Genomic DNA, 14,598 nt, shown 5'->3' with positions numbered 1-14,598 from the left:
ATACAATTATATGAAATGCCATTGTTGGTCTGAAGCGTTTTTTTGCATGCTCAAGACAATGATGCGCTCAATGTTTCCTAAGATTAGATTAGCCATGTTTGCAAAAGCTTATTTTTACAAGAGCAGTAACAGGAAATAAAAAAAGATAGCAGTAGAGAAACATAAGACAGAGTGAAAACATCCTCTCAAATGCCCTACAGCTTTTCAGATTTGATTATTACAGTAAAAATGTTAAAATATTTAATTGTAGACTCAACATTTACTACTCATTTCAAATTAAGTCTAGAGGGTTGGCAAAATTCTCCCTTTCAGGATTATTATTTTATTTCACCTGTAAACCATGGCACTACTGCAACCCTACACTGAGGAAAGCAGACTAAGAGAGCAGAATGAAGAGAACTCAACAAACTAAAAAACACAATCACGCTGCCAGAAACCTTGGAAAAAAACACAATTAAAAGATGGAAAACAGCTACCCAAACCACATCAGCAGCACAAATACAGAAAGATTGAGCAAAACTTCAAAAGCCAAAGAGAGGAAATGTTCCAGTACAGAGCAGGACGAAGATTGATATCAAACAAAACGACAGCCGGGAAAGGATTTCACACGAGGAGGTCGAACAGCGAGGCCTTGGCAAGACACATACCACATGAATTACACAGAACATTTTTAATCTCCTACCTCCTCATGTCTCATCACAGGGGTTCCAGCTGAAACGAGGAGGGGCTCAAACATTTTCACCTTTTTCAGCTTGTTCTTGATCACGAAGGTGTGAATTTTATCTTTATAGTACACATTCGTTATATACAGACAAAAATCTTTTTATGCAGCATTAACAAATGCAGCTCTAAAAATATTTAAATATATATTGTGAAAAAGTTCAATATTGTTTGTCACTCATTTCAGAAAGTGAAACTCATTGAGTCAGTACACCAAGAGTAAAATATTTTAAGCCTTTATTTCTTGTAATTTCAATGATTATGGCTTACAAATAAAAACCCTAAATACTCTATTCTTAGAGTTGAGTGGAAGGAAAGTGTGGTCACAAAATGTGCACCAGCAACGGGGATAACCACAGCCCTGGCAGGATTGTTGAGCAAAACCTATTCAAGAATTTGGGGGAGTTTCATAAGGAGTGGACTGAGGCATGAATCAGCACATCAAGAATCACTATGCACCAAAAAATCCCACAAATGTTGCACTCCTTGTGTTAAGTCACTTCTGAACCAGAGACAATGTCAGAGGTGTCTTCCCTGGGCTAGGAAGAAAAATAACTGGACTGTCGCTCAGTGGTCCAAAGTTCTCTTTTAAGAGAAAAGTAAAGTTTGCATTTCATGTAGAGATCAAGGTCTCTGAGCCTGGAGGAAGAGTGGAGAGGCACAGAATCAACCTTGCTTGAAATCCAGTGTGAAGTTTCCAGTCTTGTCATCTGTTGGTGTGGGTTCACTGTATTTTCTAAAGTTCACAGCCATCTACCAGGAAGTTCATGCTGCTGACCAACTTTATGGAGATTCATTTTCCATCTTATGTAATATTCTAATTTTCTGAGACACTGACATTTGGTTTTCAGTGTCTGTAAACCATAATCATCAACATTACAAGAAATAAAGGCTTGACATATTTTATTCTATGTGTAATGAATCAATATATGAGTTTTATATATTATATATATAATATTGCAATTGAGATGTACTTGTACAAGAAGCAGAAAATAAATTATACCCTAAAATAAGTTTGTCAAGCTGTTGTGAATGATATGTCAAGATTTTCAATAAGTCAATACAGCACAAATGTCCTATTCTAAAAATGTGTCACATTTTGATAAAAAGGCTTAGTTTAATATGTCTTTAACACCACTAGATGAATACATTTTTTATCTTATTGAAAATGGTTCGAATGTGTTGTCACAAAAAAAGTTGATAAAGCTATAAAAATGCATTAAAATACATATACACTAATAAAAAATAAAAAAAACGTCTCTTCTGACCTAAATAGCGAACTTTAATGTTACTTCACATGGCCACTAGGGGAACAGTGGAAACAAGGCTGAGGGTTGGCTATTTTCTTTCTCTCATTACATGGTATTTGTGAAATATAGTGCAGAATTTTGCAGCTGAGAGCAGTCGCTCAGCTGTGTATAACACCCAAACAAGGGGAATACACAAACATTTTTTAACTCTTGTTAAAAAGATGAAGTAGGGTGTAGTGGAACAAATGTTTGCAACAAGCTAGCACAGTTAGCATGCCTGATGTTCAAATAAAGAGCCTACTCCAAGCCTGCACCACGGCTTAAATAATCCTCTGAGAACTTCAGTAGGTAACTGGATTACTACTCCCGTTTCTTGATGACGTTCTTCACTTCTGAACATGGTTAGAACAGGGTTAGAAGTTCTAGTCAGAACAACAGGCCAAGTTGGTTTGTGTGCACATACAAGGAATTTAACCATTAAGATCACCAATGGGGCAATTAGAACAAGCGAGTAACTGTCACTACCCTCTATTCACTGTCTAATACCCTCTATTGGGGAAATTTCTGTTTGGCCAATTACTTCTTTGCTGTAAAATTGCTTATTGTCAAATATCATTGGAAAGTCTGTTAATTCCTCATTCAATGGTGCCCCATTGGTAAGGAAAGCTAAAACTTGCCAAATCATCTTGCTTAGTGAATTTATTAGTTTGGATGATTAAAGAAAGATTCCCCATTCCTCAGCCAGCATTTGCCTCCAATGACATGCCTTGTTTTTCCAGTAATGGAGATGCAGGCCCACACCATCCCACTGCCCCCACCAAAAGCTGTTTGGGAATGGGATACGGGATTTGTCAAGTTTTCATGGGAGCAGCCCACATCCTCAACTCTGCTGCAGAACCCGGAAATTTATTCCACGGTGGGGTCCCACACCTAAGCTACCGCTCCCATTAACCTCTCCTGGAAATAACCCTATATTACCGAAACAAAGTGTTAAACACATGATCAAACGTGTTGTGACAACAGTAAGAAGGCAGACACAAGAGAAATAATCTGGCAGGCACCAGTGAGTATATTATCAGTTTCCAGTCATCCAGGGCAGTTACACAATCAACAATAGCATATCTCTCATACAGAAACAACTTATTCAAATATTTCTCTGATATAGAACTCGTGTGTATATTATATATAATTTCTCTGTTGTATCTCAACATTGATTTTTCACAGTTACCATTATCACGATTAGTGCTTATGGTTCTCATCAAGTAGAATCGTAGTCTTTTAAAAGCAGGTGTCTTTGATGTTGCCTTCCTGCTGCCTTGTTGTGTGATACAAGCTCAAAGAACAAGATTTGACACATTGTTACTACTTTGCATTGTTGCACAGTTACAAAAGTATGATACAACTTAGACATTTCATCTTATATATGAAAAGAACATTAGAACATTTTAATGTTGGTGAACAGTTAGGATAGGCTGTAATGCATATCATCATAATAATACTTGTATTGCAAAATGGCACAAGATGGCTGCTCTTTTTCACAGCTGTTAGGAGCAGTATTTGTCTACATCCTCGTGATTCTGAACCTTATTTTGGCACTTTTGGAAATCTTGTTTCTGGAGGATAACAAACTAATAACACAAAAGTCTAAATGTCTACACCATGTGGTAAATTCTGAAAAACAATTGTTTACAAGAAAAGATAAGCCCTCAGCCAATGAAAACACAGTGTAGCAGGGAAAACTCGTCTTCAGAGAAAATAATGACCTTTCAATGAAAACAACAAAGAAAAACAAAACTGCAACTCTTCCTGCTTTTGTGTACAGGGATCATAAACCAGCAAAAATAACGCAGGTAAGTTCACCACAACATCGAACAGAAAGTGTAATAGTATTTGATCCCACAGACAAAAGTAAAGCCAACATTAGGAAACTAGTATTCAAACAATTATAGCAAAGCAATCGGTCAGTTTTCACTTACACTGTATGAATTACCAACCTGTGATCATAGTACACTCATCAACTACCATAATGAGTCGTCCTAATCAATATGGTGTTTACAGGGAGGGCGACACAGAGACAGAGCATGTTCAGGTCGGACTCTGGCATCCAGAAACCTGCTGATGTGAGGCATTCAGATGCAAGCAACATATCTGCACTGAAGATAGAAATACAGCCAGTATAGCTGACACAAGAGCAGCAGTTACAAGCTAAACTACAGTGGTCCCAGAACAGAGTCGCTACTGGTAAACATGAATATGTCATCATTTGGACTGGTTGGTTTCAGTTGTGCATATGTCTGTATTTCTATCTGAAAAATATTTAAATGATCTGTCATTTGGGGCGTGCATTTTTTTTTGCTTTCTTTCCAAAAGCCAAAGTCCAAAGTCTTGTTGATTACAGAGTTGGAGACTGAAGGTGATAAGCTTTGGTTAGAATTCAGAAAATAAGCTGCAGTACAATTGCCCTTCAGTTCCCTCTGGATGAACTATATTCACAAAGAGATAAAATACTTTCGTGGTTTTCAACTGCAGTATATTCTCTGACAGCTTGAGAAGAGAAAACATTATGTTGGATTGAGAGATAGTTATTACACTGTCTTTTTTGTGTTTACTCAACTAGCTAGCATTGAGTCACCTCAACAGTTTTTATCAATGCTGCACAGAATTTCTAGCAGCTATACAAAGATATAAAAAGGCACCCAAATTTACCAAACTGCATGGAAAGACTCACCTACACTACTGTGGATGATCTTAGCATCAGTAATTCCGTTCATTTAAAAAAGCCAGCCAAATAAAGTAGCCAAAATATTCACGCCACATGAACAGGTGATTATAATATTAAAGTTAATAGGACAAAGATTTCTATATTTGATTTGGATAATGTCTGGTTAATTGACAATAGCCATTAAATTACTTCCAATAATAACCATTTTTAGCACACAGCCGTCCCCACCAGTGTTTCAAGTAGGCTACGACATTAGCATTTACCCAATATTCAACTATCGGTTAAAAAAAGCTATTGACGTAGATATAGATGAGGGTGAAAATGGAACACAATTCGTTTTAAAATGTTTTAAATAGTCTTTAACCATTTTGAATGAAGTTTTTAATTAATAAAAATTCCTTTTTGGCGAGCCATCCTGAAGCTAATTTAAGCTAACTACAATGTTTGTTTTAAACATGAATATGCCATTTAACAAACCATAACAATAAAACCCAACAATGTAAACGTTTTTTCTGTGATGTGCTGTAAGTAGGCTATGTTGTAAAAATAGTTCAGGTTCTGATTTCCAGACATTTCTGGCCTTTATGCTACTAAGGTAACACTGTACTTTATGCTCTGCTAAAGTAAGCTAACCAAAATATGTTTTTTAAGGCAAAAGGTTCAAAAGGTTACAATGCCGGTTTTTCTTGTTTATAAAAGAAAACAATTACTGTTGAATAAGATGTGTGTTACATAGGCTGTAAAACTAGTTAGAAGTTTCCAGATGCCTCTGGGTTTTTTCATGTGCTAACTTGAGCCAACATGTTCAGATGAATCATTGATGAACCAGTTTTCACTTTTCGATTGCATTGTTGTGTTTTATTTCTATTGTTTATAAAATGAAACAATCAGTATTAAACATGATTTGCAGTAGGTAGGTTGCAAAATTAGGGAAAGCAGTGGCTTCCAGGGGCTTCTGAGCTTAATGTAATGATAAAATGAGCTAACTGCAGGTGAAAGATTTAATTGTTGTATTTGACTTTTATTGTTTCAAAAATGAAACAATCACTGTCAAATAAAAGCAAAAAAAAAAGGCAAGGTGACAGTTTCCAGGTGTGTTTGAGGTTTTAGCTAAATGCTAAACTAAGCTAACACCTTCATCTCCATCTCTGACAAACCAGTTGGGTGTACTTTTCACACTTTTGAGAAACAAAAACATCTTCCCCAAAGGCTCAAATGTCTTTAAACCTTTCAGACCTGAGCCATAAAAAGTGCTAATATGTTACATCAGGTCTTAATGGGTTAAAGCTTGTTGAATGCAACTCATATATGACATCATAAGAATTCATTTTTGTTTGCTTTTTCTTTAAAGAATGCTTGTGAAGTGTGGGTTATGTCTAATAAAGCCAGGATATATGGTACATAGTCAGTGAGTTGTTTTGTTGTACTCAGGGTTAATAAATGAGAAGCCTTGGAATTCTCTCTCGTCAATGTTGGATATTACCTGCTGATCTGGGAGGGTCAGCTGTGGGGGGTGGCGTGTGAAAAACTGATCAAAGTTCTTTGCATCACGCCCACACTGCCGTGGAGAGGAGAGAGATGGAAGGATGGATTGAGTGTAATGAACGGTGAGGGGAAAAAAACAGGGACAACAACAAACAACATAAAGAGAAAAAGAGTAATACAACTAAAATATGGTATCAACCAATCAAATCACTCACAGTTAAAACTGTGGAATTCCATTGGTCTAAATGAAAGCAGTGAGCATACAGGTTCATCATTGGTGACGACGCTAACAAGTCTTAGCTTCACATTTGTCAGAGTAGTGACCAATGGTTGAGGATGGTTGTGTTCTGGTGATGAGGGATTTAATCATATCTATAACTTACCTTACAGGCAAGATCATGTATACAACCTCGTTTCTTATCATGGATCATTTCTAAAGGAAACATTAGGGACTGGATACCATTATTAGGAGGAAAGTGTGTGCGGGTGCAATATACTCACAGTTTGGGGTTTGAAAGGAGGCTGGACCTCCTTATTCTCCAGTTTTTCCCAGTTGATGTAACGGAAGAAGGCATGCTCCTTGATGTCTCGTTCTCCCTCTAGACCACAGCCCAGACGCTTCGCTGGGTGTTTGGTCATCAGCTAAAAATATACATTTATAAATACAAGTGCATATAGATATAATGAATGACTCGAGACTTTTGCACAGTGCTGTACGTGCACTTGAGTGTGTACTCACCCCCTTGCAGATAGCAACAGCTTCTTTGGACATGGGGCTAGGGTAAGAGACATGATGCTCCATGATCGACTGGAACAACTCATCTTCATCATCTCCATCGAACGGAGGCTGCAGAGTAACAAAAACACTCCATTTTGAGTTTTTGATTTCAACTTTCTCACTCAGATTAACATTTTTATCATTTAAAGTGTCACTTCTTAACAGAGACGCATCTAAAAATTTCTGTTTATTACTAGACCACAAGGAGGCGTTCAACACAGTTAATCATTAGATACTGATTGATAGACAGGAAATGTAGGTTGGACACTGCTACAGTTTTAGATTGCTTAAGATCGTATTTGGCAGACCATAGATACTTTGTGTCATTTGCCAATTATTTTACACATCTGAGCCCTTGTACACACGTGTCAGGATATTTTACAAAACAAATTTTGCCCCTACATTGTTTTTAAAAATAATATCGTACATACGTGGGGTTTTTCAGAAAGGTTTTCGTCCAAACCAAGCCGCAGAAATACGCCACTGGGCGTTATGTTAAACACTCCAGGCGCACAGGGGGCAGTATTGTAAAAATTAAACCTATGTCAGCCAATCAGAATCCTTCAAAACAATAACGACTTCCTGTTAGGTATAAAACATGGCGCCTGGATGTTCGTTTGTGTGGACAGAAAAATAAGTTTAACTTCTTTTAAATACAGTTTTATTGTATAAAGCTGATCAAACACAAGATAGTGTCGACAGGGAATCGTTTATTTTTACTCCATTGTACGGCCAAGTCTATAAACAATGGTCGCACATTTGACGTCAGTGCCGCAATATTTGTCGCAGACAGTGATGCGCCGAACCGTAAAAGTCCGTTTGACTATGGACAAACACAGGCTCAAAAAATGCGTTTTTATAAATGTCTACCTTGGCCGGCGTTTTCATAATTATTCGCTTTTAGTGATGTAAAACGGAGTTTATGTGTGGATGAAAGGCCAAAACGCATAAAAAGTTTTTCGTTTTCCTAGATATCCGCCTACGTGTGGACAAGGCCTAAGAGAACAAAAATCACATTTGTTGTTCCTCAAGGCTCCCTTCTATGGCCACTTTTGTTTAATATCTATATGTTCTCCCAGGAGAGATCACAGAGTACATTATCTCTGACTATACGTATGTTAATGACACCAAATTTTATATTTCTGTCCGCACAGTAACACCGTTTTTTAGAGTCATGGAGGCAGTAGCCCCTTTTAGATCATCCATTTGTTCCATGATTTACAGGCGTTTATTCCCCAGTGTTATGGACTCAATCATAAGTTTTAACTTCCTCATAAAGTATATTACCAAATCAGCCTAGTACCACCCTAAAACATTGCCACAATTAAGAGTTTCCTGTCATACCAGAATACAAAAAAAACGGGTGTATTTTTTTAAGACAGAAGTGCTCCTCTAAGATTGCGGTAGAAATATTATGTATTATGTAAATATTGTATTATGTATCAAAATATTGTTTCCATTTTTATGAATGAATTATTTGATTATGTCTACACCATGCATAACAGATCTTCATGGATTTTCTGAAATTTTAACCCCATAAAATCCAATTTTGCCAATTTCAACATCATTTATGTTGTTTAGAAAGAAAACGACCATCCTACTAATGCAAATTGTACTTTCTTAGGGGGATATTATCTAAGCCTGGGGTTGTCAAAAGTTTGAAATAAAAAATGTTTGTGCAAAGCTGTTGAAAAGTCATAAGAATTTTGTTTTCCATCCCTTGTAGATTTACAGTACATGAAAAAATATCTTCACCAAGTTGAAAACAATAGGATATGAAATTCTGAAGGAAATTTAAAACTAGGGAATGAAAAGTAAAATTAGAAAATAAATTGCACATGATTGATATTTAAAAAACACTTTGATTGGGAAAAAAGCCCAAAACACACACACTAGACAAAGGGACAAATATTTTTAATATTCATTTTAAAAGACATATGAAACAATATTGGTCATCCAAAAATACAGAAACTTGCTCGATTTTTCATTCCCAGCACTATAGCCAAATGTATGCAAAACTAAATGTCTGCTTTCCTTCAACACTGTCTCATGGTGAACAAAAACGTATTGAATAGAAATGTCGCACAAACCTGTCCAGCAAGCATTTCATAAAGCAGTACTCCAAATGCCCACCAGTCAACCGACTTCCCATAAGGCTGATAGGCTATAATCTACAGGAAGGAGAAAAAAGTCTCAGCCACATTTGTAAAAACATATCGAAATAATCGGCTGACTACAGGAGAACATATAAACACACCTCTGGAGCAATGTAATCTGGTGTCCCACAAAATGTCTTTGTTGTAACACCTTCAAATATGTTCTCTTTGCACATGCCGAAGTCTGCGATTTTTATGTGGCCTTCAGAGTCCATCAACACATTGTCTAGCTTCAGATCTCTGCAAACATGCGAAAATACCCACAACCAACTTATTACTCAAACCTGTATACTTACAAAATATGAAAACCACACATGTTGAGTGGAGTTGAGTCAAAGACAGACTCACCGATACAAGATGCCTTTGGAGTGAAGGAAAAAGAGACCAATCGCAATCTCCGCTGCATAGAACCTGAAACGCAGAACACCACTTCAAACTTCAAATAAGAAGGTGTATTTGATCTAGGTTGATAATTTAATTGTATCTCATTTTTATGATTGATGGTTTTTAAGATACAAAAAGCATTTTTTTCATAAAACAGATGTGTTCAGTTACAAAATGTTTTCTAACAAATGTAATAGTTATCTGTGTGGCCGGGTTTTTACTGTGAGAAAGCTGGTCTGGGTATGTCTTTGCAACGGATGTATAACTTCTGCAGATAACGGATAACTGCCATTTTTACTTGTGATAAAGTTTTGCTACATTAAACTAAATGTTGCACAAATTAGACATTTTAAAGCGCTTAAAGAAAGAAGCAGATGTTTACTCTGTGTAAACATCAGCAAAAAAAGGAAATACTCTGATATAAAAAATGATATACAAACAAAACTGTGCATTTTGTTCCCAAAAGGCAGTATAGTAAATACTCTTTAAGATCAAGTATGAAACTTCAGGCCAATCAATCATTTAGAAACGACGACAAAATATGCTCACACAGATTTTAAAAAGTTCAAGGTTTAATCAGTTTGCATGTGCATGATTACTCACACAGCATGAGGCTCCTTGAACTTGCCAACCTGTTGGATTTGGTACATGAGGTCTCCACCGTTGATATATTCCATGACGAAAAACAACCGGTTCTAAAAGGGAATTAGGGAGAGGAAGGAGGAAAACAATAAAGGAATAAAACACACCCTTTTCTCTGGATTACTCACAAACAGAATTTAAGCAGTAAAAAAAAACAGAAGCTATTTCTGCACACATCCTACCTTGTCCTGGAAACATGAGTGCAACTGAGTGAGGAACGGTGGTTTTTCAGACAAAGCCAGAACTCTTTTCTCCACCATGGTGCACTCTACGTCGTCATCTTGGACCACCACATCCTTCTTTAAGACTTTGATGGCATACAACTCATCTGTACCTTTCCTTTCCGCCAGCATCACCTGAAGGGAGTCGATTGAAACTGAACTTAATTCTGCTTTTAGAATAAAACAAAAAGAAACCTCTGAAAATAAGTCTCACCTTTCCAAAGCTGCCTTTCCCCAGAACCATTAAAAAGTTGAAGTCATCGAGCTTGACGTGGTCCTGATTGCCGTTGTTGTCGTAATTGCTAACCGAGGACGAGGAAGAGTCTGTGGCCTTTCCTGGACCTACTTTTGCCCTCTGGAGGGGATTTGGAACAACAGCAGAAAGAAAGTCTGGTTAAAAACAAATGAGCAGAATAAAACTGTGCACTTCCATTTGTCCAAATCTTACGTCAAACTTTTGTCGTAGCTCCTCATTGCCGCCTTCTCCGTCTGGCTGGACAGGAACATTGAAGTATTCACCTTCTTCCTGGGACAGCAGCTTAAACCTGAAGTCCAACATTCACATGCTGCCATTGTTATCCTTCTTATCCAACATTACAACGAGTTGTAATACTATCCAACCACTGAAACTTTCCACATTTTGTCACCTAACAACCACTACCATTAATGTATGTTATGGGATTTTATGTAAAGGTTTTGCTAGCTATTTTTTTTGCAAAAACAGCTCAGTAATATTTGGTGGAGAGCATCTGTGAAAATCAATGTAAGAGTCACAGATTCTTAATTGCAATGGTCCAGTCAATGGACTTTGAAGTTGTACTACTATTGATGCGAATACCAACCATCTTAAATGCAGAAGTTGGGTATGGTGAGGTTGCTCCAACTTTCCGACTAGTGGTGGCCTAGTGGTTAGAGCAGGAGGTTTGTGTTCCGGAGGGGGACACAAGGGGCTGGGTTCGTATCCCACAGATTGCCACTCTGGGTCCCTGAGCAAGACCCTTAGCCCCAGAATGCTCCCCGGGCACCACACAACGGCAGCCCACTGCTCCCTATAAGGGATGGGTTAAATGCAGAGGGTCTAATTTCCCCTCGGGGATCAATAAAGTATCAATTATATATACAATTATATAAAGTTCGGTTTTGGGGTCATCTGCCTGAAGCACCTTCTTGCACATGCTTGCTGTGTCTCCAACATGTTTTGTGGCAATGTTGTTTGGAACTTCCTTTAAATTTTTTTTTCAATGACAAAAGGACAGATGCCAGGAAAGCTTGACTAATAGTTGTCCTGTCAATTCTACCACCTGAGCTGTGGATCTCTGCAGCTCCTTCAGAGTTACCGTGGGTTTCTTAGCTGGTTCTCTGATCAATGCTCTCCTTGTCTGGGCTGTCAGTTCTGGTTGACAGCCATCTCTTGGAAGTGTTACAGTTGTGTCGTACTCAGAAAACAGTTTTATAATTAACCCCACAATAAACTACTTTACAGCTTTCTCCCTGACCTGTCTGCTGTGTTTCTTGGTCTTCATGATGCTGTTTGCTCACTAATGTTCTCTAACAAACCTTAGAGGCCTTCGCCAAATAGCTGCACTTATACTGAGATAAAATAACACACAGGTGGACTCTATTTAATAAAGACAACTGGTTCCACAGAATTTTACCTAGGGGTATCAGATTAAAATAGTCCGGCTACAATTACACACCACAATTTGTATTTGTAAAACTATTATAAAGTCATGTATCCTTATCATTCCACTTTACACCAGGTACTACTTTACTAACACATAAAATCCCAATAACATAGACAGATTTCTGCTGTTGTGAAGAGACAAAATGTGAAAAACTTAAATGTGTATGAATACTTTTGGAATCCTCCATCTCACCATCCATCTATTCCTTGTTTGTGTAGCTCTGAGATGCCAAAGGAGAGCGATCCCATAAAGTCGTTCCGGCTGGTCAAATCCCAGTCCCATACCTCCACTGAGAGACGGCGGTCCTTGTCGGTTTCTTTGAGGTTACTAAGAGATGTCAGCAGAAAGCAGGACTTTCACTTGAAAAACAGACTTAAATTATAAGGAGTGGGCTTGTCTCTTTATTTCAGCATGTAAACACCCCACTGCATGAATCTTCGTCCGTTATTAGGGGTCACAATAACCCAGAAAAGCATAAATAACTTGAATGAATAAGGACAGAACTTCTTTCAAGGGCGAGCTTTGTGCTTCTTTGACTGAAAACGAGGCCAACCTTTTCTATTTTATTAAAATAATACCAGGAAAGGAACAAGTTGGTGTGAAATGACTGAACAGAGAGAAGAGAACAAGAGATGTCTCACAAAACAAACGTCTCATTCCAGGTGGGGTTGAGGCAACTCTTCCAGGTCTTCGTCTTCTGCTTGCTCTCACTCTTGGGGTCTGGAATCAGCTTGAGCTTAACGTACGGGTCTGACAGGCCGTTTGGGTCCATGGGTACCAGGTTCCTTGCCTCGTTTACTGAGCAGGATTGAGGAGAGAAAAACAGGTTAAACAGAAAAAGAAAAAGATGCAACATAGATAGTCTGGAGGTTGGCGCCCGTTTCTGCCTGCCCTAAATAACTCTGCTTCTGACAACATTAAACACCTGTTTAGTTTCTCTTCCATAATCAATCCACAGCTGTCTGGCAGAGGAATCAGGCACGTGGCTGCACTTTCCCGCTGGAGATGTGGGTCAATCGTTGGATAATTGAACAGCTAAATGGACTTTCCAGTTTCAGTCTTAGTCTCATGGAGCGCTTTGCTTGGAGGCTGCGTGAGTGTGCGCGTGCGAGTTTGTCAAACTGAGAATGAAGAGATGAATGGGCAGAGAGCACTTACTGGTGACGGCGAGAATGTCCTCAGTGATCCGGGCAGCGATGTAGATGCGTCCTCTCCTTTCCGTGTGATCCATTCCACACAGGCTTGGGACGTTGGCGACGCATCGCTTGTGGATGTTCATCATACAGTCTGAGAAACAACAAATACACAAGATAAGTATGTAACATCCTTCAGATCAGCACCTTCTTAGCTGGTAAATGGAGCTCTTCTGTAACCTAGAGCTGTTAAATTTTTACACATGTAATTTAAAGGAGATGAGTGACAGTAAATGATAAAATATTCAGAAAAAACTCACTTTATCAGCATTATATTGTGTTATTCTCAAAAATTACTTCCAGCGATCTAATTTGCTCCTTTAGGGTTTATTTTAAACTTCTGGAGCGCTGGTTCTGATTTATTTTATCGAGTTTGGTCCACCTAAACAAAAAAGCAAATCTTGAGCTTCTTGTACAAAAAAGTGTTGGTCGTATTGAAGCCCAAAGTTAAACAGGACCAATATAATTACACCTTTCAAGAGGCACAAGTAAGTGTAAGAATAGCTCAACCAGTTATATTAGGAACAAGAATCAATAAAGACGTTAACGGCTATATTTGATAGAGGCGAATATCTCCTTGAGAATCCTCTTCTCTCTGTACACAGATGCTATTCGCTATAACGAATAAAAACAACTCCTTTTCTTAAAAATTAGATGTTTCTCGGTAAACTTTACTGTAAAAGAATGGGTTAAAATGAAAGTGTTTTAAACCCTGATGAATATTTAACAGTAAAGTATCAAAAACTGAAAAAAACAAGAAGCCTACGTCAATGCTCAATCTGTCCACTAGATGGCAGTGCGCTCTGATCTTCCATGCCAATCATTGAGCTCCGATCTCCAACCAGCGGATGGTGGAGCCGCTCTGCAGAGATGTTAGTCTGTTGTTGTTAGTTCTTGTGTTAAGTTTTATCTCACATCTCCAACAGAGAGAACATCAAACACATCTTTCATTCATGCAACCCGACCTCTGCTCCCCTACAGCGAAACTAACTAATTAAAATGCCGTAGGCTCTAAAATGTATTATGGGAATCTAAATGTTTATTCTCACACTGTGTGTGACACACAGAGGTAACTAAATTCAAGACACTATACATCTGTTAGATTTAATTAAGGTAAATACTAAAATAAATATTTGGAGTTTTTATTGTTTAAATTATTTTTAACATTTATTGAGATTCAACTTCTGATCTAAAGTTGCACATGGCTCAGTTTAGTTCATGTTACATGATAAATAGATACAAACAAATCAGCAAATGTTGAAATAGTCCTGTCCAGTCCAGAAGGCCCAGAGTTCAGCCCAACTAAACCACTGTGATGGGATCCACTGAATGCTCAAAATAAATAAAAACAAGCAAAGCTCA

The 14,598-nt window shown here is 37.9% G+C and overlaps 1 protein-coding gene across 2 annotated transcripts in view; it reads right to left on the bottom strand.

Annotated features, from left to right (window-relative positions):
* The window catches only part of LOC124868119 (protein kinase C beta type-like), a 47,745-nt gene that overhangs the window by 3,517 nt on the left and 29,630 nt on the right, over window positions 1–14,598 (bottom strand). The window contains exons 5-17 of one of the 2 annotated variants that reach the window (XM_047364945.1): window positions 13,202–13,330; window positions 12,685–12,841; window positions 12,236–12,370; window positions 10,807–10,903; window positions 10,573–10,713; window positions 10,320–10,493; window positions 10,099–10,190; window positions 9,460–9,522; window positions 9,213–9,351; window positions 9,046–9,126; window positions 6,917–7,024; window positions 6,679–6,819; window positions 3,017–6,250 (exon numbers count right to left, since the gene is read on the bottom strand). In XM_047364945.1, coding sequence (XP_047220901.1) covers window positions 6,098–6,250; window positions 6,679–6,819; window positions 6,917–7,024; window positions 9,046–9,126; window positions 9,213–9,351; window positions 9,460–9,522; window positions 10,099–10,190; window positions 10,320–10,493; window positions 10,573–10,713; window positions 10,807–10,903; window positions 12,236–12,370; window positions 12,685–12,841; window positions 13,202–13,330 — 1,610 coding nt within the window. In that variant the 3' untranslated portion in view covers window positions 3,017–6,097. Of the gene's footprint in view, window positions 1–3,016; window positions 6,251–6,678; window positions 6,820–6,916; window positions 7,025–9,045; window positions 9,127–9,212; window positions 9,352–9,459; window positions 9,523–10,098; window positions 10,191–10,319; window positions 10,494–10,572; window positions 10,714–10,806; window positions 10,904–12,235; window positions 12,371–12,684; window positions 12,842–13,201; window positions 13,331–14,598 lie in introns of those variants that run through there. The other variant, XM_047364946.1, reaches the window with a different exon arrangement.

Source organism: Girardinichthys multiradiatus, chromosome 5 (assembly GCF_021462225.1).
Source record: "Girardinichthys multiradiatus isolate DD_20200921_A chromosome 5, DD_fGirMul_XY1, whole genome shotgun sequence".
Taxonomy (NCBI): domain Eukaryota; kingdom Metazoa; phylum Chordata; class Actinopteri; order Cyprinodontiformes; family Goodeidae; genus Girardinichthys; species Girardinichthys multiradiatus.
The sequence above is the reverse complement of the archived record's forward strand: the minus strand, read 5'-3'. Positions and strand labels throughout refer to the sequence as shown.